Below are 27,041 nucleotides of genomic sequence, written 5' to 3'. Positions count from 1 at the left end.
ATTAATGTTATCCCCTTTACCTGTCAGCGCTTTTAATGTTGTGGATGATCAGTGTATCATTGTATGTCAGTGTGTAATGGTGGGAGGCCAGAAGACAGTAAAGGATTATGGGAAAACAGGAGGAGGGTGGGCTGAATAAATCCATTTCCTGTGTTTGGTGCTGTAGCGCAGCCCTTCCATCTGTTTTATTCCAGACTGGTTAACTTCCAATCACTTACTGTGATAGTCCTGGGTGTGTGTGTCTGTGTGTGTGCCTGCATTTCTGTACCAGGAGAAAAATGGGATGCAAAAACTCCTACACTCAAAATGCTTAGATCTTGAAAGCAGAACGGTGAAGCAATGCGTTTGAGGCAGAAACGAACGCCGCATTTCGCCCTTTGCTCTCTCTGAAATACAGCATGACCCGCTGAAACAAGCAAAGCGTATCGCCTGGCACACGACACAGGAGATCATCAAAATGCAATCACGCAGCCACGGGAAAATATTAAAGTCTGCAAGGTGAAAACATTAACCTACCTCTGTTAAAACAATAAAAACACTGAGACATTGTTATTTTTGTAAAATAGTGGTACAAATAACTTTCTTTCCATGCTTTAGTCTTGGGTGTTATAGTCTGGATTTAAGCGCATTAGAGGAGTCTAAATGGACCGTCTCACTTGCCTTTATTCTGTAATACACACATCCTAACGTCATCGTGTCATTTAAAACCACAATGTCATGTGGAAAGTTGCCCGAGTTATTACTTATAAATGTCTTCCTGTTGGTAGATTAAGCCATCCATCTTTATGTAAGTGAAATTTACACATCTATCCAATACATCTTGCCTAGCACCCCCTGTTATTAATGCAAATCCTGGCCTTAAAGGGGGACCAGAAAGGGCCAGACACAACTGAGAGCAAGAGAAAAAAAAGAGCAAGAGCAGCAGTCTTCCAAGGTGAGCAACACAGACAGCCACAGCGAGACCACATGGCCGTGGTCCCTGAGAGTTAATGAAGCAGTCCTTCCCTAATATCTCAGCCTGCATCCACTACAGCACAAGGTAAGAGACTGGCAGATAACCCTCTCCTCTCCTCTGGCCTGAAAACTAATCCTGCACACAACTCATCCCTCACCACTCACCCTGTAAACCATACCTACCTCTGTCCCAGACAAAGGCATAAATCTGCTCTTGTTTCCAGGTAATAAAGAACTTCTGATATAGCAAGAGAGCAAGAGTGAGAAAGAGGGAACTGCAGTGGCAAAGAAACAGATTTATTATAGGAGTGAAAACACATCCTGACTAATGACGTGAGTAAAAGATTCATGGTGTTGTTGTCAAATGATCTAATGAGCATGCTGAGAGAGAATTACAATTAGGGAGTCTAATGCAATCGCAAAGTCGGACAAAATACCGAATACCAAAAATTTAATGTTTTTCTAGCGGAAGGTTGTTCAGAAAATAAGCAGAAAGTTATTTTGCCATTAAGTTGAAGCGAAACTGAAGTCGTTTTTATTGCCAATAGTTTTATATTAAGTGCATAAAGACAACAACAGTAACAAATGGAACAATCAAAGCTCTATATGTTTGACTCAGAATGGAAATACTATGTTCCTTCACGGCCAGCTGCATCCATGAAACACAGCAATGGAAAAGATGCAAACATTTTTAAATGTGGGTGATTTTTGTTTCAAGACTGATACCAGCAAGACAGATACTTCACTGATTAGCTTTTGACTGTTAAAACGAAGCTAAAAGAACCGTCTTTGATCAGGAACCAGCTAAAACAGCTCTCTGTGCTCTGTTTATTCTGTGGGGTAAACTGACACCACAAATCTAATCACACGTTTATTTTAAGATAGCATCACTGCACCAGTCTGGATTTATATAGTAGGAGTGGAGTGGAAACTCTCTTTTTCTTTTACCTAAGTACCAAAAGTAACCTCTAACTCTATCATACCAACCCGTGATAATACCAACAGTAATAACAATGTCGTATCATGATATATAAATGATTGTGTCTTAGGAAGTAGAGCAAATCATCTAATGGTCAGCAGGTTAGTGGTTCAAAGCATCCTTGGGCAAGATACTAAACCCTGAGTTGCTCGCGATGCATTCATCAGAGAGTGAATGTGTACAAATGTCAGAAAGACAGCAATTACAGACAGAAAAAAAGTGCTTGTATGAATGTGTCTGTGAATTTTAACATGCTTTATAAAGCGCTTTGAGTGCTCAATTAGAGCACTCAAAGCACAATAAGGAAATGGAAAGACCTGAGCAGATACATGATGGTTAAGCAGGGCTTTAAGAAGATGGTTAAAAAGCTTGACCCAAGATAAAGTATCCAAGGTAGAAAATATTCTTATTATGTGGCAAATATTGTTCAGCTCCTGAAGAGTTTCAAGGTTAAATTACTTTAGTTATCATTAAACTCAAGTGTTAGGCAGTTATTTTATACTTGTACTTTAAATTTCCATGGAAAACACTATCTAGGCCTAACATGTCATGTGCTGTGTCACTGTCACTGTATACAATGGTGAGTCATGGCTATTGTCTTATAAAGCTGCTGCTGGCACCTTGTTTCAATTGATTCACATTTCGAATTAGACAGTCTGTCATCAGCGACAATCGCTGCTGCCTGCAAGTTACAATCACTGTGTAGCTCTCTGTATTTTATTTTCTATATTGTCATAAATATCACAATCATAAATAAATATCGTTATATAACTTTGAGGCTATGTCGTCCACCCTTTACCAGCATCTTACCTTACCTAAGATGCTCTTAAGTGCTACAGAGTAACTCAATCAACCTACTGTGGTGTTATTTTCAGTTAAAACATTACCTGCTCTAACCAAGGCAACCCAGAGCCAGCATCACAAGCAGTAACCGGGCCACTGGCTAACATCATTATTCTGACTGCCTGTCACTGGCAGCAGTAGACACTGTCGCTATGACTTGCCACCTCAGTAATGCCGGCGCGCCAGATGGAGGAACGCACAAATTAGTCACCGGACTTGTCTATTCCTGCCAGACTAACACATCTCTTGAACCAAGAGGGATAGCGTTTCTGTATTTGCATTTCCAGACGCAATGTGCATTTTGTCAAACTAACAAATGTGTTTTTAATAGGAATATTTTTCTCTGTGTGCAGAGCAGAGGCAGCCTTAAGACTGTCAAACTGCTGAATGCGCTCAGGTTTTTTTTCATGGTGGGGGTGGGAGCTGTGCAACCTTACTTAACTCTGAATAAATAAACACTACTTAAGAAAAAGATTACATTTTATTTATATATTGTTTTAATAGGAAAACCCCGATGCTTTGCTGATTTGCTTGGGGTTCTGCTTTGGTTATAGTTGTGTTGGCTACCAAAAAGGTTAAATAACACTTACTCTTTGAGGTCTGCTTAAATGACTTGCTGGGATCTTTTCCTTTTTTTTTTTTTTTTTTTGAAAACTGCCTACAGCTATACAGAAGCCTTTCAAGCTGTGTGAGTGTCTGAGGATATTGCCTTACTACTGCTCGTCCCCTGGGAAGCCTGGGTTTCTGCACTGTCTCACACATTGTATCTGATAACATTTCCACTAATATCAATATTGTATAACTCAAATGCTTGTCACATCTCATTTTTCTCAGTTTCATCAGCAAAACAGACCTGACGAATTGTATTTCTTGTAATACTACAGCGCTCTTCACTTAATATATATTTGATCTAGATATTTGTCTTTCACACCAATGCACCAGACAGAGAGGGTGACTTTGTTATTGTTGTGTTTGATTCAGGCGCACTTATACGTCCATCTGTTTCCACAGGAGTTTGTTAATTAATATCTTTGATTCCCTCCCTGGTAACTGCACCTGTATTCTCACCCATTCGTAGCACCTAGGTTTTTACAAATCTGTCTTCAGCACAATCAAGTATAAAGCAGAAATCAATGCCATCCATCCTGTTTCTTGTGGAGACAAAGTAAAGTAAAGGCATAAAGGTTAAATCTGCCCGTCTGTCTGTCTTAATGGCAGAGTCGGTCCTCTTTAAGTAACGCCAGCTACTCAATTATATAACAAAACTCACACAGGTAACAAAACAGGAGCAAACTTGTTAATGTGCACGTTTAGTTTAGTACTTGATCGAATGATTCATCAGTTTTCAGGTTTCCCGTTGTTTCCTCCTCGCAATCTATTTGACTGTCAGTTGGCCCGCGACACATTTAAGGATTAAATGTGCTCCATTTCCATTCCACCACGGCAAAAATCACATCTCGTGTCTTGACGCCCGGCTGTCATTTCACAGCCATGCGTGGAGCACACCAGAGATCTCAATCTTTAATGCGGCTAATGTCAAACAGGGAGAAACGGAGAGGGAAGGGAAGAGAGGGAAGGAGGAAAAGACGCCGAGACCAAGAAAGAGTTGACAGCGGAAGAAGAGAGACAAAGGCGAGAGAAATCAACAGTGATATTCTTGGACTGGATGTGAGGCGGTAAGTATGAGAGGATGGGGGGGAGGGAGGGAGGAGGAGGAGGAGGAAAATGTCACGGCCAACCTCTAATGAAGGGCCTTGCGGGAACTATAGTTAGATAAATTATTTAAAGGCTTTCATTTAAAAATGTCCAAAAAACTGTGCTGCGATGATTTGCGCAGGGGCTGGGGAAAGGTCAGCTGTGTGTTGGGAGTGCTTCATTAACCTCCCACCACCTCCCCACCTCAATTATTTCTGTCAAAGAGCACCTGGAGGGGAGGGGGGGAGATAGGGAAGACGGGAGAGAGGGAGGGAGCGTGACTGCTGCGGTCGAGCTGATACCACTCTGCTGCTGGTGTGGCTGCCGCTCAGGAGATGAGAGCTGAGGGGCTTCGACTATGTTCAGCTTATCTCAGAACCTGGTGGCGGTCGTTTCCAGGTGGAATGTTTGGGTGACTTCAGTGTTATAAAATCCCCCGAGATGTGCAGGGGTAAAGGCTGGATGAACTAGTACATGTCCTAGTATGTCTGTGTGTGTGTTTGTGTATGTAAGTGTGTGCGTGTGTGTGAAGAAATGGGTTGGGAGGAAGCTGGCTGGTGCCCAGGGCTCGGGAGTGTTAAATGCTTTGATCTTGTAAAATGTTTTCTACAACCGTGGAGCTGACGGAGCTGCAAGGAAGTTTGATCGCTTAAACACATGCGCGCACACACACACACACACACACACACACACACACACACACACACACACACACACACACACACGTTCATATAAAGTTACTTTTTTCACATGTGTAGCAGAACTTTCTGCCATTTTTCACTCCATCACTTATCTCATCTCTCACGTTGCTCTTTTAACAGTCCATATGTTGAAAAACGTTACTTTCAGGGTAAAGTGTATGCGTTTGTGAAGAAGAAGAAAGCATTTAATGGTTTAGCTGAATTATCCTATTGGAACTGCACACAGTTTCAACAAACGTAGATACATTTGTGGTCCGAGTTTTACATACACCATACCCGTCACCAAGGGTAGGACTGTCATGGTAATTTTGAGCTTTTAATGATTTCTTTGAACTGCTCTTTCTCCGGGGTGAATGATTGTACAGCATACATATTTTATTTTATTTTTTTAAAGAAATGGACAGTTAAGTTTGTATTTACTTTGTATTTTCTAAAAAATACCTTGTGTTGTTATTCATTACCACTTAGCAAGCGTTTACAAACCACTTGCCATCTTCAATATAAACAGCATGGGACTGTGGCAATCTGCTCACGAACAAAGCAGTCGCAAGAATGTTGTCTGGGTAGCACCGTATACCTCTCTTAGATACCTTGCGTTAGAAATAGCTTTCAGCAATGACTCGCAACTGGTCAGGGAATACTCCTTTTCTGTAGTGACTGGTGGTTGCTAGGTGGTCCTCAACTGATGAGGAAAAGCCTCAACTCTAGGCTTTACCTCATGATGTAAAATGGTAAGCCGTTCAATTTATATTTCCAGTTATCTACATGCCAGCATTATTGCTAACTACTACATAGTTCTATGTGGATTAGTTTGTGACTGATGACGTAATTTGGAAATGATAAGCTAGATTATTAGCCACATCAGCACTGGATCTTATACAGAGTGTTTTGCTACAAGACATGTCTTGAAACTGGGTACTGTTAGCAGAAAAGCTAGCAATAATTAACTAACATTAGCTGAAAAGAAAACCAATTTGATGCCCGTTTGGAGAAGAAGCTGTCACTAGCTGTCTCCCATCAACTTCTTTTATCTTACCCTGCTTTTCTGGAATATATATGGCTCCATAAACAACTGAAATAATCGCATTAGCTTGCTGTAGGGACAGTATAGCATTGCATATTTTCCCAGAAGGTGAAAATGAAGAATGTGAAATAAAATGTCATGTACTGCTAAGGTCATGATAATGCACCACTTTGGGAAAAAAAAGGAAAACCCTTAATAGGTGTTTTTAAATGTTCCCAAGGCAGGAATTTATCTTAAACCTGTCTATCTTCCTCTCTTTTGCTCTTTGTCTTGTTATTCTGATCCCATCCCAGTGAGGCAATAGCAGACTAATTGTCAGGCTGTTCCTCTAATGCCTGATTTCAGGGTTAGAGGGCAGCTGTCGGCTCCCCTGAGCTTGTAAAGAAGATAGTACCAGGGGGAGAGAGAGAGAGTGAGAGAGAGAGAGAGAGAGGGGAGGAGAAATGAAAAAAGTAGATAGACAGGAAGTATGTATTTTGCTATGATTCCCTGAAATTTTACAGATTTTCTAAGAATCCACATGCAGGACTGACAACAGTCCAACAATCTGCAACACAAAAGTAGCAATAGTGAAGTAAAAAAAGTGTTGAAGCTTGGCATATGATGGAAGATGGTGTTTCAGTATTATGTATTATGAGCCCTATTCAGCTAGCAAGTGTCAGGCTGTCTTCTACTTAAGAGCCTTAATATAGGCTGCTACATCAAAGAGGTGACTAATCAGGCAGACGGAGAGAGGTGTCACAGAGTGTCAATCCTTCAGGGCCGCTGCATGTCTCTCAGGAAGCCCAGTCCATCAGCTTTGACCTCAAATACCCAACACGCAGCACATGCACGTGCTGTGTATGCAAAAAACACACAAGCACACGTAGCGGCGTGCAAACACAAATGCACATATATGCCCAAACACATGCATACGTCCATGTTCGTTTGCTAACATAAGCACATGCATGTACTGCAGGCATGCTAACCCGGCAAAACTCATTTAACTGCAAATCAATGTGAAAGATGACTTGGTTCAATGATAGGTCTCTGTTGATGAGAGCTGATTAAAGAGGTAAAAAATGGAAACTCATCTTGATGTATTTGGGTCAATTTCACGTCCACGGCCGTTGCTTGGTCAGGCCTATTTCTAGCAGAAGTGGTGGCGGTAATTAATGGGTGATAACGGACACATTTAATTGGCTGTAATCTATCCGATGAAGCGAGGAGCTTCCATTCTTTTGAGGACAAAGGCCCGCTGGGAGGGCGGAAGAATGTAGCTTCATCTTTAATGCTGCAGGCATACAGTGCAGAGTGGACCATACATCAGCATAACAATACAGCAACTCTGTGATGCCAAACAATTAAAAGCTACACTGCGCATTTAAGACATTGTAAATACACATCCTTCACTGCGTGAGCATGGCTGCATCTTTCTCCATGAACAAAGTGCAGGATAAAAAAGTCCTTTCTACTTAACATAAAACTCAGAAAATCAGTTCAAGTAGGCGATGCACTATATGTACTCATAGCTGTTTGGTTCTGCCCGAGAGCTCACTATACAATCTAGATCTTCCTTATGATAGAGAAGCGAAAATGCAGTCTGCCAAGAACTCCTCCCAGAAGAGGGGTGAGCACTTATTTGCATTGAAATGAACTGTCTGAGGCATGTGTGTGTATGTCTCTGTGTGTGGCAACAATACTTGCTCTGTGTGTTTTGTCAAGAGGGTGCTGGCTTGTGTGCATGGATCACTAGTGATGGGGTGACTCTGCAATCTCACCACCCGGCCTCCAGCCCCAGGGGGATGTGTGCATGTAGCTGTACTTACACATAGTCTGTGTTTTCTGTCCATTCCAGCTCCACTACCATGCCTTCTCTCCCCATTAATCCCCTATAGTAACTGGCAAACGTAGCAGTGTCAATGCCATTGAAATGACGGTATCATAGCTAATTCTTCACTCATCTGTAATTGTTCTAAATCAGGTCCTAACCTTAATTACCATGGTTACCAAACAGTTAAGACACCATTTGCAAGTTTGGATTTATTTTTTTGATTGGGGATTTATTTTGTGTGAGAGGTCATGGGGATGTAGAGCACATATTTCACCTCCGGCTCTCTTATAGCTAAGAGACAAAACAGTGGATGCTGCAGCGTAAGCCTTCTGTACCTTACATGTAGTTTTGTACAAGCCAGCCTAAATCTTTTAAGCCCCGGGTTTGCCACAACATTAGTTTGGAGAACATCAAACAATAGTTGATTGAGTCTGGCAGCAAATCTGCTACGGGGCATGGTTTTACTTAATACTCACAACAAGAGAGATTGTGTTATGATTTCAACTGACAGTGCTGTTATTCTAAGAAAATTTCTATTGAATCTTGCCAGTTTACACTTGGTCTCAATACAACATCGCTCTCCTCTTTCCTCATTTGCTCCCCCCCCCCCTGCAAAATGAATACTCCATATTTTTCTCCACTGAGAGCAATCAGCTCAGATTAGGGATGGGTACCGAAACCCAGCATTAAACAAGCACTCGGGCTAAAACACAAAGGCTCATATTGATAAGCTCTGACATTATCAGCTCCGCTGTCATTACTGAGAAATTATGATGCATTTTTACTGTTCCCTCTCCAGCAGAGATCACTCTTGGAGTCTGTGTATAAGGGGCGGACGCAGCTGTCTTTCTTACAGGTTTCAGCATCATGCAGCAATCACACACACACAAACCCACAGAGACCCTGCTCTTAGTTAGAGAACTATATGTTTAAGAGGGTGGTTAAGATATTATAGCAATGGTTACAATTCTCATAACTGGGCATTATGCAGTATACTCATATGCTTCACAATCTTATATTATAAATGAGGCCCAAAAGCTAAATTGTTTGGGAAAGGCCACACCCCTTTCACCTTAGGTCTGACACGTTTGGAAAAAGGATTTAATCAGCATATAGCCACTTATAATATTATCAATTGATTAAACTGCCACTTATTTCTCACTCCACTGATTGTTCTGTAAAAATGGTTCATTAACCTTGTGAAACAGATAAACAATGAGAAATTTCTCAGAATTCAAAGTGACACAGCGGTCTGACCCATACTGTAGTTAGTCAGACAAGCAAAGAAAAGAAAACTAGCAAAAACATAAAAAAAAAGTTTTTTTAGCTATGATCTTTAGCACTGTATTTTTATTAGTCATTGTGTAATAGCAAAAATATGTAAAGCAATTAAGATCTACAGCACTAAAAACGATATATTCCAATATTTGCCTCTAAATTCAGGTGGACTACAATTATAAAAAATACTCAGAAGCATCTTTTGGTAGTAATTGCTAGTAATACATTAATTAAAGCCTTTAACAGAACTAATATTTATCAAATGCGATAAACAAACACAAAAAAGAAAATAACAAAGGGGGAAAAATAATGTGGAAATCACAGACAGTCAAATCAATTATAGACAGTTCCAATAACAGAGGAGCATTTTTACCATTAGGCCTATGCAAACATTTTCTAGGGTAATAGAAAAAGTCATTAATGAAATTGCCTCTCTGTTCAACATTATATGGAAGACATTATGTGCGTTGTCTAAGATGAATTAAATTTAGGCTCTAATAAAAATTCAAGAAGGAAACTTTGTTTAGATTCATTCCCAGACTGATGTCGTCCTTTGCTCGGTTCTATTTTGTCGCAAAGGCAAAGCTTGCAGCGGTTTTATAAACAGACAAGCACAATGTCACAGACTCACCAATCAATCATCTGTTTGTTAGCAGTAGGCCTCAGAATACATTAGCATAGCAACATTCACATGTAATATTGCTTTTTTTTTATTGACACAAGAATAAATGTATTTATTCTGTGTGTTGTTCCTGGCTCTGTGTGTATGTGGATGCCCACGAGTCTCTGTGCGTCTTATTGTCGTGACTTCAAAGCTGAGGTCTTATTGGTGCGCTAGCTGAGCCCGCACTGATGTTCAAATTGAAAGCCCATTTCGTTACCACTCCATTATTCTGCCTGATTGCCTTCTTGTTAGCTGCTTTCTGTGGGAGGTTTTGATTTTGCCCTGAAAGACATGTCTGGCTGCTTTGACGTCATTTTTTTTCCAGCACTGAGGCAGCATTAGCAGGTATACTGCTGTTTGCAGGGTAAGCAAGTCCATATCCGGTCTATGACTATGTGCTGTTAAATGAGCTACAAACTAGCAAATAATTAGCAATTATGCTTTAAAAATATCTAACGCCTGGTTCTAAGTATGCTTAATCTCTTGAACTGACACAGCTCACTACCACTGTGCTGTGTACTCCTGCCTGCAAAGGCTCATTCTCCAACCTGTTTGCCAGATCCATTTGAATTGCTCAACAAAATTTGAGATGTGGGTGGCGATGCAGAGGTTTGGAACCAGGGTAAGTTGAGCCTCCCTGTGCAAAGCATTATCTATGGATCACAGCACGTCTCCACTGAGTGCTCTTTATAGGTAATCAATAGGCAACTGGCTTATGATGGCTCTCACTCATTACAACTCTTTAATAAAAGCCCACCCTGCGGTGACTGCTGCATTGAGCAGTATGAATACACACAGCCACATGGGAAACCAAGTCTCTGTTTACTAAAACTCACAAACAAATACGGAGCACATCATACTTGGTAGCAGGCAGTTTAATCTAAATCATCTATAGCTGCTCCGACAGCATTACTCATTAAGAAATCTAGCCCCTTCTTACATATCCTATTGGTGAGGACTTCTAAAGTATCTCTGACTTAATCAATATGCACATCACCCATTTGATAGGGCGCTATGTCGTGAGAGTTTCCAGGAGACTCTCGAGAAAAAGGTGGCACACCCGCTTTAATGCTCCAATCAATGCATTGCTGCCTGCATTTATCAGCGACTAAACTGCCAGACTACAATTCTCAAGCTGAAAGCATCGTTCTTATGACCAAGAGAGCTGAGCGTCAATTTGCATGGTCTCACATAACCTTCAGCAACATATGGTTTCCTCTCTTATTCGCCCCTAAAGCTGGAGGTGTGTATCCTAGTAGCTATTTTCCAATGGCTGAAAAGCAGCTGTCCCATCTCTTCGCACATATGGAGCCAGGTGATGAAATTCATACTACGCCAAAGTTGTTGTTTTTTAAAATCTCTGTACTTTCCAATGAGGGGAGGCCTCGTGTTAATCTATAGGGGCGTCGCTTTGTTATATATAGAGGGTGAGGGGAAGGGTTCCCTGCATGGATCAGTTTCCCATCACTTTGCCTTCATATGTCCAGGAAACACAGGGAGACATAAATAGAGAAGGGAGTAAGTGACCCTGCTTCAACTGCTGCATACTTCAGTAGTCAATAAGCACAGATGTTCTCAGTCTACCTTAAATTACCCTACAGCATCTGTTTCAGCTTGCCATCGGCCACCCACACACATATATATGGATGCAAATACACAGCACCCTAAATGAAAACACAACAAACATTCAACACTTCAGTTTTTCAGCTATACAAATGGAAGTCTCCATATATAATTAGGGATACCTACTGTAATAGGAAATTTGCCTCCACTACTCTCTACTTTAAGTACAAATATAAAACAGTACAAACCAAAGAGGCTAAAAATCATCAGCAGAGAACCTGCTGACTTCTTCTGTAGAAACCAGAGACAGTGTTCAGTTATGAGCATCCTTAAGGTGCCAGTATCCGAGGGGAAGATGACCTTTCTCTTCCCAGAATAGCAGGCCTGTGGGAAACAAAGACTATGGTGACAAACACAAGAGAGTGACTGTGACCCCGCAGGGGCCAACACACATGCTCTGAACACAAGCTCAACTCCAGAGTTTGCTCACCCGCGTGCAACACACACACACATATATAAAATATATATATGTAAGCTATAGCCTTAAAACTTTTGCTTCAAATCACCGATTTCTCCAATATTGGATTTCAACGATAAAATGAGCAACAATCAGAGTTGAAATAGTTGAAAGAATATCTTTGTGGACCATGTTATGCTATAATAGTTTTGGCATTAGATGAGAAGAGTTAGATGAGTCACATAAGAAGTAAAACACCACATGCATACGTAAATAAGCCACAACCGTCTCACGGTTAGCCAAACTTAACAGAAAGACTCTAAATCAAAGAGTGAATGATAACAGTAGCAGCATTTTTCTGTATTTCATTGCCTTTGAAGTTCACGTGGCTGTCTACTTCTTGACCACCTATAGTGACGTCCGGGACTCTCGTTGTCATGGTGCGGTTGCCAGGCAACTCCAAGATGAGTGAGCTCACAAATGGCCATGAACCCTACCCAGTTCAGACTACAGAAAACAACAAAAGAAAAGAAAAAGTGTTCAAAACTTTAAGTGAGAATTGTGTTATTTTAGAGTCACCTCTCACATAAAAGCCCCCTTCCGCCCCCAGGCCAGCAGATATCATATTACATACATATTTTAGCCTAGATTAAAAATAAAAAAACAATTAAAATTTAACTCCATATGATTCATAAGATTATGGGTAGATTTGTGTATTTAACCCTGTGTCTGTAGCTCTTTACTGCTGCCTCTTTCCAGTGAGCTGAGTGTAGAAGCATCGGCTCCACCACAGATTACACCTGCATCAGAGTCACTGTTGTTTTGCGAACTTTTTTTTTCTCTTTTTCTCCTCTGGATGAATTTTACTACTACTTAAAAGATACTGTATTTTTAGTAGCCTTGTACACTTCTGTTGAAGTGAAACCTTTAGAGTACTAGCTGAAATGGAAACTTATTAACTTGTCATTGGTCACTGGGTTACCTTGAATGAGGAAATAGTAAGTTTCCCTGGACCTTTAAGATAAAATGTCCCTGGTGTAGCAGCATATTTCCATATATTCTTTTTTTTAAAGCAACCAGGAAAGAAAAATACATTTTTGAAGAAAAATGTGAGAGGAAGATACTGAAACAGTTTGCTATCAAAGCACCGTGAACCACATCTGTGTAGTACAGATGTGGTTCACAGTAAAGGAGAACATCGAGGCTTGTAGAGAAATGAGGTGAGAGAGTCTGGGGATTTGCCTCTCCATCCACGCAGACTAAATATTTGATGGGAGGAGGTGGTGGAGAAGCCAGAAGCTGAGGGGAGAGGAGGAGAACCATGGGTGCATCTCCTTTGGGAGTAATGTAAAGTGTCCCAGGCATGCAGAGGGGTTGGTGGGTCAGCACGTTACAAGAGCTGCCACAAACCTCAAGGTGAATAATTCATCTAGCTTGGGTCAACAGTAGAGCAGCGTTACGGGGGGCGGCGGCACGAGAGAACAAAGAAGCCAAGGCTTTTAGCACTTGGGCTACACTGAAGGAAAAAGCGAAAACTAAGCATCAGCTCGGTTATGAAAAGGAGGACTGGGAGCAAACACGGAGCATAAAAGATAATGTTAAAGCCTTGGCTGGTATTGAAGGTGAGATAAAGTTAATTATGTGGCCACTGTTGCAAAGTGTTAGATGAAGGGTCCACCTTGCATCCTTATCACCAACACATACACAGAAACGAAAACTAGGAGTACCGGATTTGTATAAATCACCACAGCAGTGTTTTGTTTATGCTCCCAACATCTTTTGATCCTGTGTTTCCAAAGCGAAGATGTTAGAAAGTGCACGGCATGTGCAAAACTTTCACCGCAGAGGTCAAGAATCTGCCTATGTGATCCCAAGCAGACTGCAGCAGGCATACTCTACATTCCACGTGACGGTGTGACGTAGACGTTGATGTTTATATCCCCTCTATTGACTTTGAAGGGCACAGAAAGTGTGTGTGCATGTATGTGTGTGTGTATCCTGCGCTCACGCTTGTGTGACAGAACAGATCCTGAAAGTAAATAAGGCACTAAAGTGGGAATTTTCTCACTGTTTGCGCAGCAGTGACAGTGTGCCCTATTGCACTCGCACGCACGCACACACACATATCCTGATAATGGTCTTCTGTGTCTGTGCAACTGGTGTGGTAACAATATTATTTACAGATGAAGCAGCACTGAATTAATTATGCAAACAATGTGCAATGTGCATTCTAAATGATAATACTGTACATCGCCAGCAGCCTATTTAAATATTAATCTTTCCTTTATTAAATGAAATTTAACCATTAGCAATGTTGCAGCACTGAAAAGGCAACGCGCTTGAAGCATATTCCATGGAGATAAACATTTCAAGTGACTCTATTGAGCACACCGTTAGCTCGTAGCTGAATACTGAAGTCATGTGCTACATTTGAGAGATTTGTTTAATGTATGTCTTTAACACCGTGCAGCTTACAGATGACAGTTTATGTCAGGGAACTTATTTTACATGACAGGCCACACACAGCCCACTTTGATCTTAAGTGGGCAGAACCAGTGAAACTCTCCTTTCTGTAGACGAAACGAAGCTTAACTGCAAATTTGATCCCTGCGATATATTATTGCAAGGAAAAGCAGCATTTCTTTATCAGGTTTTTCTACCTGATAAAGAAATGTTCCTGTATTAAAAAAAAACATCTGTCAGCGTGACTCTTTGAGTTTAAATTGTGAGAAATTATTGTGTAAAACAACATAAAAGGTTTTGATAGCACATTGCTTGGACTGTTCTGTAATTAGAAATCAAAAGGTTTTTGTTAATTCACAGAAAACAGCCTCTTAAAAGAAATAGTGGAACATACAGGACTTTTTCTGTCATTTAATTGTTAAATTGTATTATTTTATTACTTTGGTGCAGTATGAATGGCCATGCAGGGAAGCTTTTATCAGGATGAAAAGCTGTAAAACTAGAAAATATATGAAAATTAAACAGTTAAAAGTCAAAAACATGTGCTGTCGTTCACATTTTCCAAAGCCATCTATTGGAGTCTGTGCCAGGCATTATTTGAAAATGAATTCTGGAGTTATGATAAAACTAAAAAAAATAATTGTGAGTGAACCATGATCTTGACTGCTGAACATCAAATTCACCATTTCATTGATTCAGTCTAGGACAGCGATCAGTCTACATGTAACAGTCCAGTTCTTTCTGAGACCTTCCATTCACAAGAATTTTACCCTCAAAATTCAGTCAGCTGATGAAAAAAATAATGAAAAAAAGACTGAAAAAAAAGTTCCCTCGAGCTGTAAATGAGGATAAGATGGACAGACAGATCAGACAGACTGACAACAAGAAAGTTACACCTCTGGCCACAGCTGTCACCAGTGCAATGTAAAAAATAAACTAAAAAACAACAGAATAAAATAGAACCTACATGGTATGAGTAAATAAAATTCCAGTGTTCCTATCACGCTTTCTGAAACATTTGTATGATAGAAATATGATTAAAAAAAAGCTGTGTTATTGACTGTATGAGCAAAATATGTGGGGTGTGGTTGCTTGCCTATTGTTCAAACACATCAGTTTGAGACGCAGTGCAGAGACTGACTGGCATATGATGAGATAAGGGGGTATATCTGTCAGTGAAATATGCCCAGAAGGGGCAGTAATGGGGTGTGGGTCTCTAAAGGGGTAGGGTTGGGGGGTGGACACCGTGGCAGCATTACGCTGGCTTTGTTTGGTTCAGTGAGAATGACTATGGGTGACTGAGTGGTCTTCCTGGCAGCATTAAAGTGGAACTTCTGTGTGAAAGAAGACAGAGGTGACAAAAAATGACAGTCGCAGATGTAATATGACTGCCACAGTGGGGACTCCTGAAAATCTCGAGCGCTTTGCAAACAGTGACCTGTTTGAAATGCGGGTGTATCACACGAATCCAGACACAGGTGATAAAATCTATTTCATTCATTGTTTATTATGAGTGTCCTTGCCGGAGACAACAAAATCAGGAGGCTGTAGAAATGCCATTTGTTATTTATTTTGCAAAACTGTGCTTTTTTTCTCTCTCTCCACATTCAAGCGGCGGACCCATTCGTGGAGGTGCGCTTATGAAAGCTGACAGCCAACCTGACGCAGGGTGCGAACGCTGATCCAAAGCGGGCCGGACAAATGTCTGCACACACACCAGCACTCTGTCGCTGCCTGCCCGCGGAGATGTCAAACACAATGATGTGGGAAGAAGCTGGAGGAGAGCTCTCTGCTTGCCACTACCAAGTCAGGAAGCCCAAAAAATTCTCATGCGAGGACACGGATTCATACGTATGAATACACGCGAGCCATCGTCACACATGCACTCTAATCTGAATGACAACAAAGCAGCCCACGAGTCTAATCCAGGTTGTGACTGGAACGATCACCTGTTTTTAGCAAACACAGTTAATGCCGGCCTATTCATCTCACTCTTTTGTCTGGTTTCGATAATTGTGTTACACATGTCAGGCCCCCGGAGCCAGGACAATCCTGCAAATCGTTTCAAAGTGCCCCAAATTCATTAATTACAGAGTGTGTTAATCTCATTGAGATGGGAGGGAATCGGGTGAGGAAAGGACCCTCATAACTCATCCAATTAAGTAATTGGGTGCTTCTTGGATTTAGAGGGAATGAAAGGAGCAGCTCCACTGAGAGTGAAGACTTATGTTTCATCACTAAGGATACGGTACCTACATATTCATCTATAAAGCAGAAGTTACTGTGTTCAGTAACCCGATCTTAGCTGTCTAAAAGCTCAACATTCAGCTTTTAGAAGACTCATCCAGAGCCTAAATTCTTGTCCAATAAATATCCAAGATTTAAATTTTAGTGAAGATTGCTGAACTAGCTACTCCTAGGAACCACGGGGAAGGGAATTACTGTGGATGTTTTTTTTTATAATGAAATACACCTATTCTACTTCATCCATCAGCTTAAAAACATTTTCTGCATCTTCTGTTGCAGTGATTCCCAAGGTGTAGGCCAGGTTCCCCTGGTGGACTGTGAAGGTACTGCAGGTGGTAGTTTGTAATATTATTCATTACTCATTGCTCTGACTAAATTTGAAATTTGTGTCCTAGTGGCAGGTGGGTCACACATTGGTCTTAACACTTTGCATATGACTTGGTAGCATTAGCAACGTATAGCCAACAGCCTGAGTTGTTTTCGTCTTTTCTAAATACAATTTTTAAGGAAATGCATCACTTTCTCTGTATTTTAATATAAGTGATGATTTAAGACTGGGTTGGCTGGTTTTTAACTGGGCCGCAGCACCCTTACTTTTAAGAATAGCTGTCTTGGTCTAACTCACCAATTCACACCTGTCGGTGGTCAAATGTTGCAACTCGCTTTTAGAGCCTCCTTTATTTAATGTTTTGCTAAATATAATTGAGTTTTCAGCAAACAAAACAAAACAAATTTAAAAGTTACAAATGTAGATCCCTGAAAATGAATAAATCAATTAAACCTTTTGTGGTGGTGGTTAAGGTCAAGGAAATATGAAATAGAAAGGTAAGCAATCAAGCAACTCTGCTGACCAGTGGGACTGAGAAGATGGTGAACGAGGGCATGTGAGTTCTGCTGGCCGTCCTCAGCAGCAGCTGAAGTGGTGCTTGTTAAAGTAGCAAACTGCCTGGGCGACGAGGCCAAATTCTATTTCATTTCAAGCGCACTGCCAGCTTTGGTGCTTTGTCAAAGATCCCGTAATTCCCCTAAGTGCTTTACATCGCAAAAAAGGCACTATGTACAAAATGATGAACAAATCAACAAACATAAAGCCGGGCTCTTTCTGAGACGCTCCTCTCAAACAATTAGTAAAAAAGTACATTATGTGGCTTGATGGAACAATAGAGGCAGGCATTTATTCCGGCTGGGAAAGGAAACGTGAAATACGTCTTCTTCTTCGTTTTCTGAGGGTCAATCAGACCAAGAGAATGAGTTGTGTATGCTGGGTGTGGATATGTGTGTGTGTGCATGCTCATTGAGCAGTCTGCCTGTCTGACTGCGGAGCAGCCCAGATTATGCATGAATCTGGCTGCTTATCAGCTGACCTTTAAATTGGAGCCGCGGAGTGACTGCAGGCCCAAGGGCTGACGCTCGCAACTGATTGGCTGCTCCGCCTCAGACCTGCTGACAATAGAAATTAACAGAGCCAGGTGGGCATATCCGCAGGCGCAAGGAGTATTGGAGTGGAGGGAGATAGAAAGAGGTAGGCGGGAGGGGGGTGGGCGGCATTAATATAAAACTATATTTCTACTATTTTCCTCAACCTTGTGTCTTTTTTTAAGCTTCAGGAGAGAAAGAAAAAAAAGTCATTATGTGCTGTGAAGCATGCTAACAGTGCAGCAGGTAAGGACAGGCAACTCTGTATACCTGGATTTCATCTCTTGCTCACTCATGCTATATCTTCTTCCATTTCTCTTTTGGCTCTCTGTTTCTCCCATTCATCTCGTATTGTAATGGCGGAGGGGTTTCGGCAGGATGTGATGGTTTGGATAGATATCTCCAGTTGGAGGGGGGCTACGTGGGAAGAGGAGCCCGGGGCTGAAGATGAGGTGTGTGTTCTGACGTCCACTGGGGGAAAAGCAGCTCTCCGTGCCTGTGGAAGATGATGGATTATAGTGGGGGCATGGGCTTATGTGTGTGTTTTTGTGTGTTTGTGCGAGCGCGGCTCCTCCATTGCGTTGCTATGTACACAACGAAAGCGTGGCAGTGAATTAATTTTTCACAACAGCAGCTGGAAAAGGTCATTAAATAAAGCAAATGTTTGTGAATGGGAATCCCCAGGAATTAACTTCAACATCATACACGCCACAGTGCAGTGGTGTGGCAGTAAATGGGAGTATTATGTTGTATTGTGGACAGGAGCACAGGTGGTTGAGTACACAGGCATACGCTTGGCCTTCTGTCTTATTAAAATGAGCCGAGGGAAAAAAAAGGGACTCTGGATTTAATTTCCTTGTGTTTCTGCTCAAGGTGGCCTTTTCTCTTAGTATCATAGTTGAACACAGTGGAATAGGTCTCCTTCTTCTTCTCCTTCCCTACGATTTCCTGACTCTCCATCTCCTTGTGTCAGGGTGTGATGGAGGGGGGCGGGGGATGGCGGTTGTCTGGTCAACCACCTACCCGTGTTTATTTCCATTCAATTCCAAACATCGGTATGGGCTGTAACTGAGCCGCCGTATAAATAAAAAAGGCCCAACGTGACCTGTGAGTGTGCCTGTGATCATGTCATGTGATACTCAGATAGAGCGCAGTCATGAGATAAGATACAGCCACAGTGCTGCATCTGTCACCAACACAAAAACCTCACCAGTTGTCCAGACACAGAAGACAGAGAGCCACTATCACAACTTGTAGAGTGTGTGTGTGTGTGTGTGTGTGTGTGTGTGTGTGTGTGTGTGTAGGCTCAGCAATGCATGTGGGCGAGACCCTATCATAGCTGGCCACATTCCTAGCAGAAAGATAAAAGAGGCTAAATGAACCAGATCACTGGTGTGTGAGCAATAAGTGTGAATAACTGTGTTTCTGTGTGTGTGAGAGAGAGAGAGACAGCGAGAGTGCGCTTGTCAGTGATGAATAGGTGTTTAAGGACCTACACCTTACAGATAAGCGAAGAAAATTATCAGGGCAACAACAACAATGCTACCCCGGGAACCAGACGAATCGGAGAGCTCATGTTTCATTCGCTGTGGCAGAGCACGCCAGGCCCTCCTCCTGGTCATACAGATTTCTAAACGCTTTGTCTCCGCTACACCAAACACAACAGCTTTAATACGACAGCTGCATATAAAAGCTATATGATCGAGCAATTTCGACAAACACACAACCAAGATGCTTGCCACTGATGTGGAGCACCCTGTTAAATCCACTTTTGTCACTATTAAAGGAGTTAGATGGATAAAGAAGAACAAAAAACTGAACTTGAAGACTTCATCTGAAGCCAAGCACTAACATCTGGGGCTGAAAAATGAAGCAAATATGAAAGTCCAACTTAAATAGCCACTTGAGGCTGGCTGTGAAAACAAGCCATCCCTAATAAACTCACAGTTTCAAATCCTTCGCTCTCGCCTGTCCTTCTTATTTTGTCTTTATTTTAAGTTGTATCTTTTTCCTTAATAACCAACCTGTTATAACAGAGGGCTGCCCTTCCCTGCACCTGGCTTTGTCTTCCTGCCAAAACAGAGTTCTTCCTTCCCACCGCTCCCCAGTGCTCGCTCATAGGGGATCATCAGAAGTGCTTTGAGATGGCTGCTACTGTAAACTGAAAACTGATTTTAATTTTAATTGAATTATAAATGCACAACTTAACAGCAGAAATGTTTAGGGAGTATACTGTGGAGTGATTATTTTATATAACCAATCTGTTGAATTGTTTTAACGTCCCAGCTATTCTTCGAGTCACTGAAATGACCATTTTTGGGTCCCACTGGAAGTGATTTGTGTCGAAAAGACACCATGTATGCAGGATTGTTTTTTTTAAACTTGAGTTAGTGTTCATAGTTTTCTTTATATCTCCTCAGCTCACCAGGACCTATTAATCGTAAGGTAACATAACCGAGTGTGAAAAAGTGGAATTTAGTAATATAGAATCTGTATTCACTGATCTAGCCAATATCTAATCTACTAAATAAAATCAGTACTGGCATGCATTTCATCTTCATTCACAACCCAACAATATATTTTCGATGTTGTTTACTCCGCTGCAGAGTCCCCTCCTGATATGATGTACAATACGGCAGATGAGTTCCCATCCTTTGAGCTCAGAAGAGGAATTTGCTGGATGACGGAGCACATCTCTCCTTCTTAAGGAACATTGTTGCATTTCATTAGGGATAAGATTCATCACATCAAGAAAACAAGAGAGCCATGCAAATCGTATTGGAGAAATTCCTACACTGTCCTCAACATTGTCTCTCTAACACACACATGCACACACACATGCACACATAGACAAATACACAAAGAACAGTTGATAAACAAAAGACACAAAGCAAACAAAAGCTGAGAGCGCTGATTCAGGAGACAAAAGGGTACATCAAGGATGGTGATACTATGTGATTGCTCATTATTGTGCACTTCAAAATGACACATTACTGTGACAGTGGGAAGAATGGCAGCCAGCAGCCCGGAGTTAAACAGGCATATTTTTCTCTCTTTGAACAACGACAGAGGCCTGGATCCCAAAAAGAGTGAACATGTGGGTTGGTGGGTTGTAACGCCGTTCTTCTGGTCAGAGGGCCAGCGCTCTGTCTGAGTGAAAGGACACCCGAGGGTCCATTTTGGAGATGGCTGTTAAGTTCCGGCTCTGACCTTGGAAAAATGGCTCAGATAAGGGCTGTATACAGACCAATTTAACAGGTCACAACCCTGTCTCGGAGTGGGAGCGACACAGCGGAAGCGTGGGAACACAGCCTAAGGGATCTGTCCCGCGATGAGATGTCGGTGATATCTAACTGTGGCCCTGACCCTGCAGCAGTGGCTGTCAGCCTATTGATTCGGAGCTCGAACAACTGGGCAGACAGGAACAGAGTCAGGTTGTGTAGCCTCATCTGGACCGGCGTGTGATGGTATATGTGCAAGTATATGTGGGGCATGTCGTAGATGTGTAGTAAAGCATTGTGTGCCCAAGGCTGGCAGACCGACAACAGTGAGCAGGGAGAGACAGAAAGCACTGAAGGCAACAGCTGCATATGGGATACAACAGATCTATTCATGACAGACGTACACAAATGTGGACACAGACACACATATTTGGCAGGAAATGGACAGTGGTCCCGTTGTGGCGCAGGAGATAAGAGGGATGCCATGCAAGCTCTGTGAGTTACAGTGTGGGAGTTACCGCACACAACTAGCCGGCCTTCTGTGTCTTCTACTGTATTAACACAATGATCGTGCCTGTCTGCTAGAGGCTCGGTCTGAGGCGCTGAGACAGCCGATTGAGCGTGGGATGGACCTGGAGGTGTATATAAGTAATATTAGATAATAGATGGACTTCAATGAAAGCTTTGATATTGATATAAACAAGCCATAAAACAGAAGAGAGAAACAAAGACAAAGGCACACAGAGAAAGACTGTAAGAGAACAACAACCCTGAAATATTTGTGGATTAGGCAGAAAGAACACAGAGTTCTAGTTCACACAGTGTTTGTTCACCCCTCCCCAAAAGGGAAGCATCTATTCTCTGTATTTGAAGTTATATCTTTCTCTGTTAGAGGGGAGTGGGTAGAACAGAACATGAGTTGTGACAGCTCATCTAAGGCTGAAGCCTCAGACGGTGATCGGGGGGGAAAAACACGGAAATTATCCAGCTATCTATGAACTTACAGTATATAGACGCTCGCCTGCACCGACATACTTTACTTTGGTAACATTTTCAGCCTAAACTCTCGTCAAACTTTACAGGAGAGAAACTCTGCCGGATGTCGAAAAATTACTGAAGAGGAAGCTCTGTCCTTGTTTAGCAGATTGGGCCCTGTGCTTTGGACCTGTATGGACCTCTCTCTGGCAGAGGCTGGTCTCAAGAGGTGGATAGCAGAGACGCCTGCCAGGTGAGAGGTTGGCTCGGATTTAATCGATGCCTGCCAGAGGAGGACAGAGGAGCAGTCGAGGCAGGTGGACAGGACGCCACGGTAACTACCAGGCAGATATATTCATGGTGAGGTTCACCGGCTGACTCCGGAGCTTTTGGTGTGGCGGGGAAACTCACGCTTCAAAACGGTTTAGGGGATTGATTTGACAGCTAATTTACGGAGGAGATTTGCATAAGGCCGTGCGCTAATAAGGCGGGCTTTCCTGTTCCGTCCTTTGTCTTTTCTCACTATCTCAACAAACAGATAAATGTAAGCGAATTAAAGAGACAACAGATTCAAATTGGATATTGATTAAGAGACTAAAGCCTTGTGTTTTCTCCCGTTAAAGCTTGTGTTTAGATGATTGATTCACAATGTCAGTCTCCACACCCTGCTGTGGTGTTTGGGGCTGGTTGTGCCTTTAAGCCTTCAATGGGGCCACATCATGTCACACCATGCTAAGTGCTTTGACACAGCCACACAAAGAGCCCTGCCTATCTGATGCCAATCTCCCCAGGTCCTGGTGTCACCCAGGTGGAGCCTTTCAGAGAGAGCAAGGACAAAGTCTCCTCCTCAACAGCACTGCACAATGCCGCCTGACTGACAGCAGAAAAGACAAAATTGAGCTTCTCTGTCAAGTGGATGCTTAAGTGGAAGGAGGAAAAGTAAAAAGGACTCGAGGGCAGAAGCTTTGAGTCTACAGCAAAGAAAATGCAGAAAACAGAATCCTTTTTTAGTTGGACTCAAATAAAAAGAGACACTTAACCTCTACGTGGCACTTCTCAGGGCTGTCGAATCACCTGGTTCACGCCCCTCCCCCCATGACTGCTGCTCTGCAGTCATGCCAATATTAGAACAAGCTTACACAATATCTGCTCCAAAAGACAAACACCTTCCACATCATCTGTCCTTGAATCGAACACTCCAGAGCTTGGTGCCTGAAACTCACTTCTGTTGTTCTTGAAGAGGTTAAAAACGGTGAGGATCTGCCTGAAGTAGGGCACCAGAGCTTCTCCCACCTTGTCTGCAGACATCACCAGGTGCTGCAGGACTTTCATGGTGGTGCACATCACCTGATGGTTCCTTGTGTTCAGGGCATCTGGAGGGCAGCAACATAATTTGATATCAGTTAACAACATCAGTTAAATACAGTAAATTTACACATTGTTTCTTCATGTAAGTGAAGGCGATGATCTGCACAATCAAACAGAACCTTGGGAATGGGTTTAGCAGACTCCCTTTTCCTTGAAAGAATTTTCCTTAAAGCAGAGCTTTGATTTAGACTAGCTTGTCTGCAATCAGTGATTTCAAATGCACTGGGGAGGCAGGAGTAAGTGAGAGCCAATCACTGGGCTATTTGGCCTACAGCTGCACTTAACTCCATCTCCCACCGATAGAGAGAACAAAAGAGAATGATGGTGGGAGAAATGGAGAGCTCGTGATCCAGAGAGACAAATATGGAGAGGAAAAAAAGGGGGAGAAAACAACATAAGACAAATGTCAAATCAGAGATTAAGATAGATGAAAGACAGAAAGCAAAGGGTTAGAAAATAACTTGTTATTAGCCTTTAAAACTGGCATATTCATACTTGTTGTTTTATTTCGGCTGCTTTGGATTTTATGTGGCCCTTTGAATGAGCACTGGTAATTCCCTTTGTGCAGTCTAAAACAGTATATCCCCACCAAAAAAAGTCAAGTCTCTTTATGAAACCTTAAACTGTCATTTGACGCCTACTTTCACAAAAAAGGGGTTTGCAATACCATCACACTGACTATTCTGCCAGTAAGCACTTAGAAAAACAAATATGAAAGACATGAAAAAAAGAAAAACCTTTTAAAAGAAATAGTCAAAAACAAAGAAATCAGCTACGGAGTGCAAAAACACTCAGAGCCTGTGGTTGATGGTGAGGAAAATAGGAATAGGAGAGAAATGCCGCTATTATACAGTTTCAATCTGGTAGAAAATACTAGGACACGGCAGAAGTATTAAAGCCAGCCATTTGACTTAAAAGATGCAATGAATGAGGATATCAACGTCTCCACGCCAATTTAGAGAAACTGTAGCCACAGGTTTTGCTTCGTGGTTATGCTACTGACTTTGGTTAGTAAAGCTGTTGTAATATTAAATGCCACAGAACAAATGTCAGTCGACAGGCAAGTCAGTCAAGATTGGAAACAAACAGGTTTGCCTTTCAGTCATGTTGATGATGACAACATTCAAACACAGTAAATTGTTTGTTTAACGTGAGGTGACACAAATTCACAGGAAAGCTCTTTCATCATCTTGGCCACCTGGAGGTATCCGGTTCCTCCTCTTCATAAACTGCTGATGTTGCAACTAAAGAGATTTTTGTTTCTGTTATAGGGAACAAAGGCCGCATCTTAATGAATGACTCTGAATCTACTTTGCTTTGGAGATCTTTTTAGAATTTCAGCTTGATTATCTGTTCAGCATGGACTGCTTGTAGCAGTTTTCTATTAACAGCAGGTCTCTACCATTCCCTGTCGTGGGTGGTAGAGGCTAAAAACAGAACTAAAAGGCAGGAAATACTTGACATTCACCAGAAGCCAGAAAGCCGTTCTGGGAGTCCATCAACTGCTGATTTTTAGTGAAAAATGCTATTTAAAAAACATTTAAAAACAAGGCAAGACAGTCCTTATAGAATCATTGCAATAAATGGCATCCATCTGTTCCTGTCAACATGGACCTCTTACCTGCATGCAACAAACCCCCATGTGAATGGTCCATAGCACTTAGACTACATGAAAGCTGGGGGTCCAAAAATTCCATTGAAATGTTGAAACTGTTTATAAAGATCATCAGAAACATGCCTAAATGACAAAATGAGTGGCACAGTGCTTCATACCAAAAGAAACAGTTTGCTAAAAATAAGTTTTAAATAAAAAATAAAGGAGAAATTTCTTTTCACTGCCCTCAAGTCACAAAACCTAATGAAATAAAAAAGGTTTCTGGATTATTACCCCCATATCAGTGGTTAGTACACACACACACACATATATATATATATGTATACACACAGTGGTTGGACAGTGTTGAAACAACATTGCATATTTGTGGAGGAGTTATTTAGGCTGTCCTTCGTGATAAAGTCTGCAGATTATCATAAACATAAGCAGCTTTGAGTTTTGTATTTTTAGCACAAACTCATGAACACAATTTCTTCCGGCAGCATGTGTGTATATACTGTATGTTTCAAGATGAGTACAAAATTGATTGTAAGGGTCAGCAACACTATATGAATAGCCCTGCATGTAGCTCAAAGCCTTCCGGAAGCGAGAATAATGACTAATTAACTTCCATAAACTGCTACTGTGAGCCCCTGTCTAAATGAATGTAGCCTGAAAGTGGTTCTACCTGCCTCTAACTAACATGTAACAGTAACTAACCCAACCAGTGGGATTACATGTTTGTGTGCAGCTAAGTTAAACTCTTTGTCTTTCAGAGGAATTGGAGGGACATTTGCGATCTCTGCCTTGACAGAATTCTCCCATGAATCTCTATTCATTCATTCATGGATCTCAGTTTTTCTGAGTGCTACTTAAGTCTTTTGTACATTAGAATCAATACATATTTTAAGTCATTAGTAGAAGTAGTAATTTACCCATACCCATCTGCAGCACCATATTCGAACTCACATAAGACTAACCGAGAGAGAGGAAAAGAGCACCAGCCCTAAAAGATTGTGTGTGAGCAGCAAAGAGAACAGCGTACTGCATCACCCAGTGCAAGTGTTAAAACAGCTAATATGCAAACATGGAGCAGTCCCGAGCACACGGAGCCACACTCTCATACACCACTCACACATCACACACACAAGCGCACCCGTACGCATGCACGTACATGAGTGCACATTCCAGTGCAAGCATTTTACAAGCAATGGGACAAAAATGTCAGCCTCAGTCATGAGCACAGGCAGTGCTGAATGTAGCAGTAACAAAACACGAACCAAGTTACGCAATGGTAGAAGAGTCACATAAACAACATGAGGCTCAAAGGTTCAAGGAATATTGCATACTGCATTCAGAAAAGACTAAGTGAACTAGGGCCCCTGCTTTGTGTCCATCTGAAGCAGGAGAATGAGAAGGAGCGTGACTGTCTGTGCCGGCGACAATGTGCGAGTGTGTGAGTGAGCGAGTGAGTGAATGAGTGTGTGCTGAATGAGCAAATGTATTGTGCTTCACGCCATCTCTCCATCGTTGCCTTAGTGTCTCCCCCGGATAGACAAGCGCCGTGATATCTGCCATCACCGAGATAAGGTGGAATGTGAAATGACAGGAATTTCAAACCTACATAACAAACAATGAAATTCTAATTACCAGCCAGCGCAAACAATTTTCCCTGCTGTGACATTTGGACCGCGGGACTGTTCAATTATTCATCAGCACTCTTGCCTCACTGCAAAAAAGAAAAAAAAAAGAAAAAGAGAAAGGAAAAAAAAATTAAAAGAGCCAG

General features: G+C 41.8%; 1 protein-coding gene across 4 annotated transcripts in view; it reads right to left on the bottom strand.

The window, feature by feature from the left end:
- The window catches only part of pacrg (PARK2 co-regulated), a 149,318-nt gene that overhangs the window by 34,784 nt on the left and 87,493 nt on the right, over positions 1–27,041 (bottom strand). For 3 of the 4 annotated variants that reach the window (XM_031748767.2, XM_031748766.2, XM_039602940.1), the window contains exon 4: positions 23,517–23,666. In XM_031748767.2, coding sequence (XP_031604627.1) covers positions 23,517–23,666 — 150 coding nt within the window. Of the gene's footprint in view, positions 1–18,367; positions 18,594–23,516; positions 23,667–27,041 lie in introns of all 4 variants that reach the window. The other variant, XR_005609281.1, reaches the window with a different exon arrangement.

Source organism: Oreochromis aureus, linkage group 19 (genome assembly GCF_013358895.1).
Source record: "Oreochromis aureus strain Israel breed Guangdong linkage group 19, ZZ_aureus, whole genome shotgun sequence".
In the NCBI taxonomy this organism is placed as follows: domain Eukaryota; kingdom Metazoa; phylum Chordata; class Actinopteri; order Cichliformes; family Cichlidae; genus Oreochromis; species Oreochromis aureus.
The sequence above is the reverse complement of the archived record's forward strand: the minus strand, read 5'-3'. Positions and strand labels throughout refer to the sequence as shown.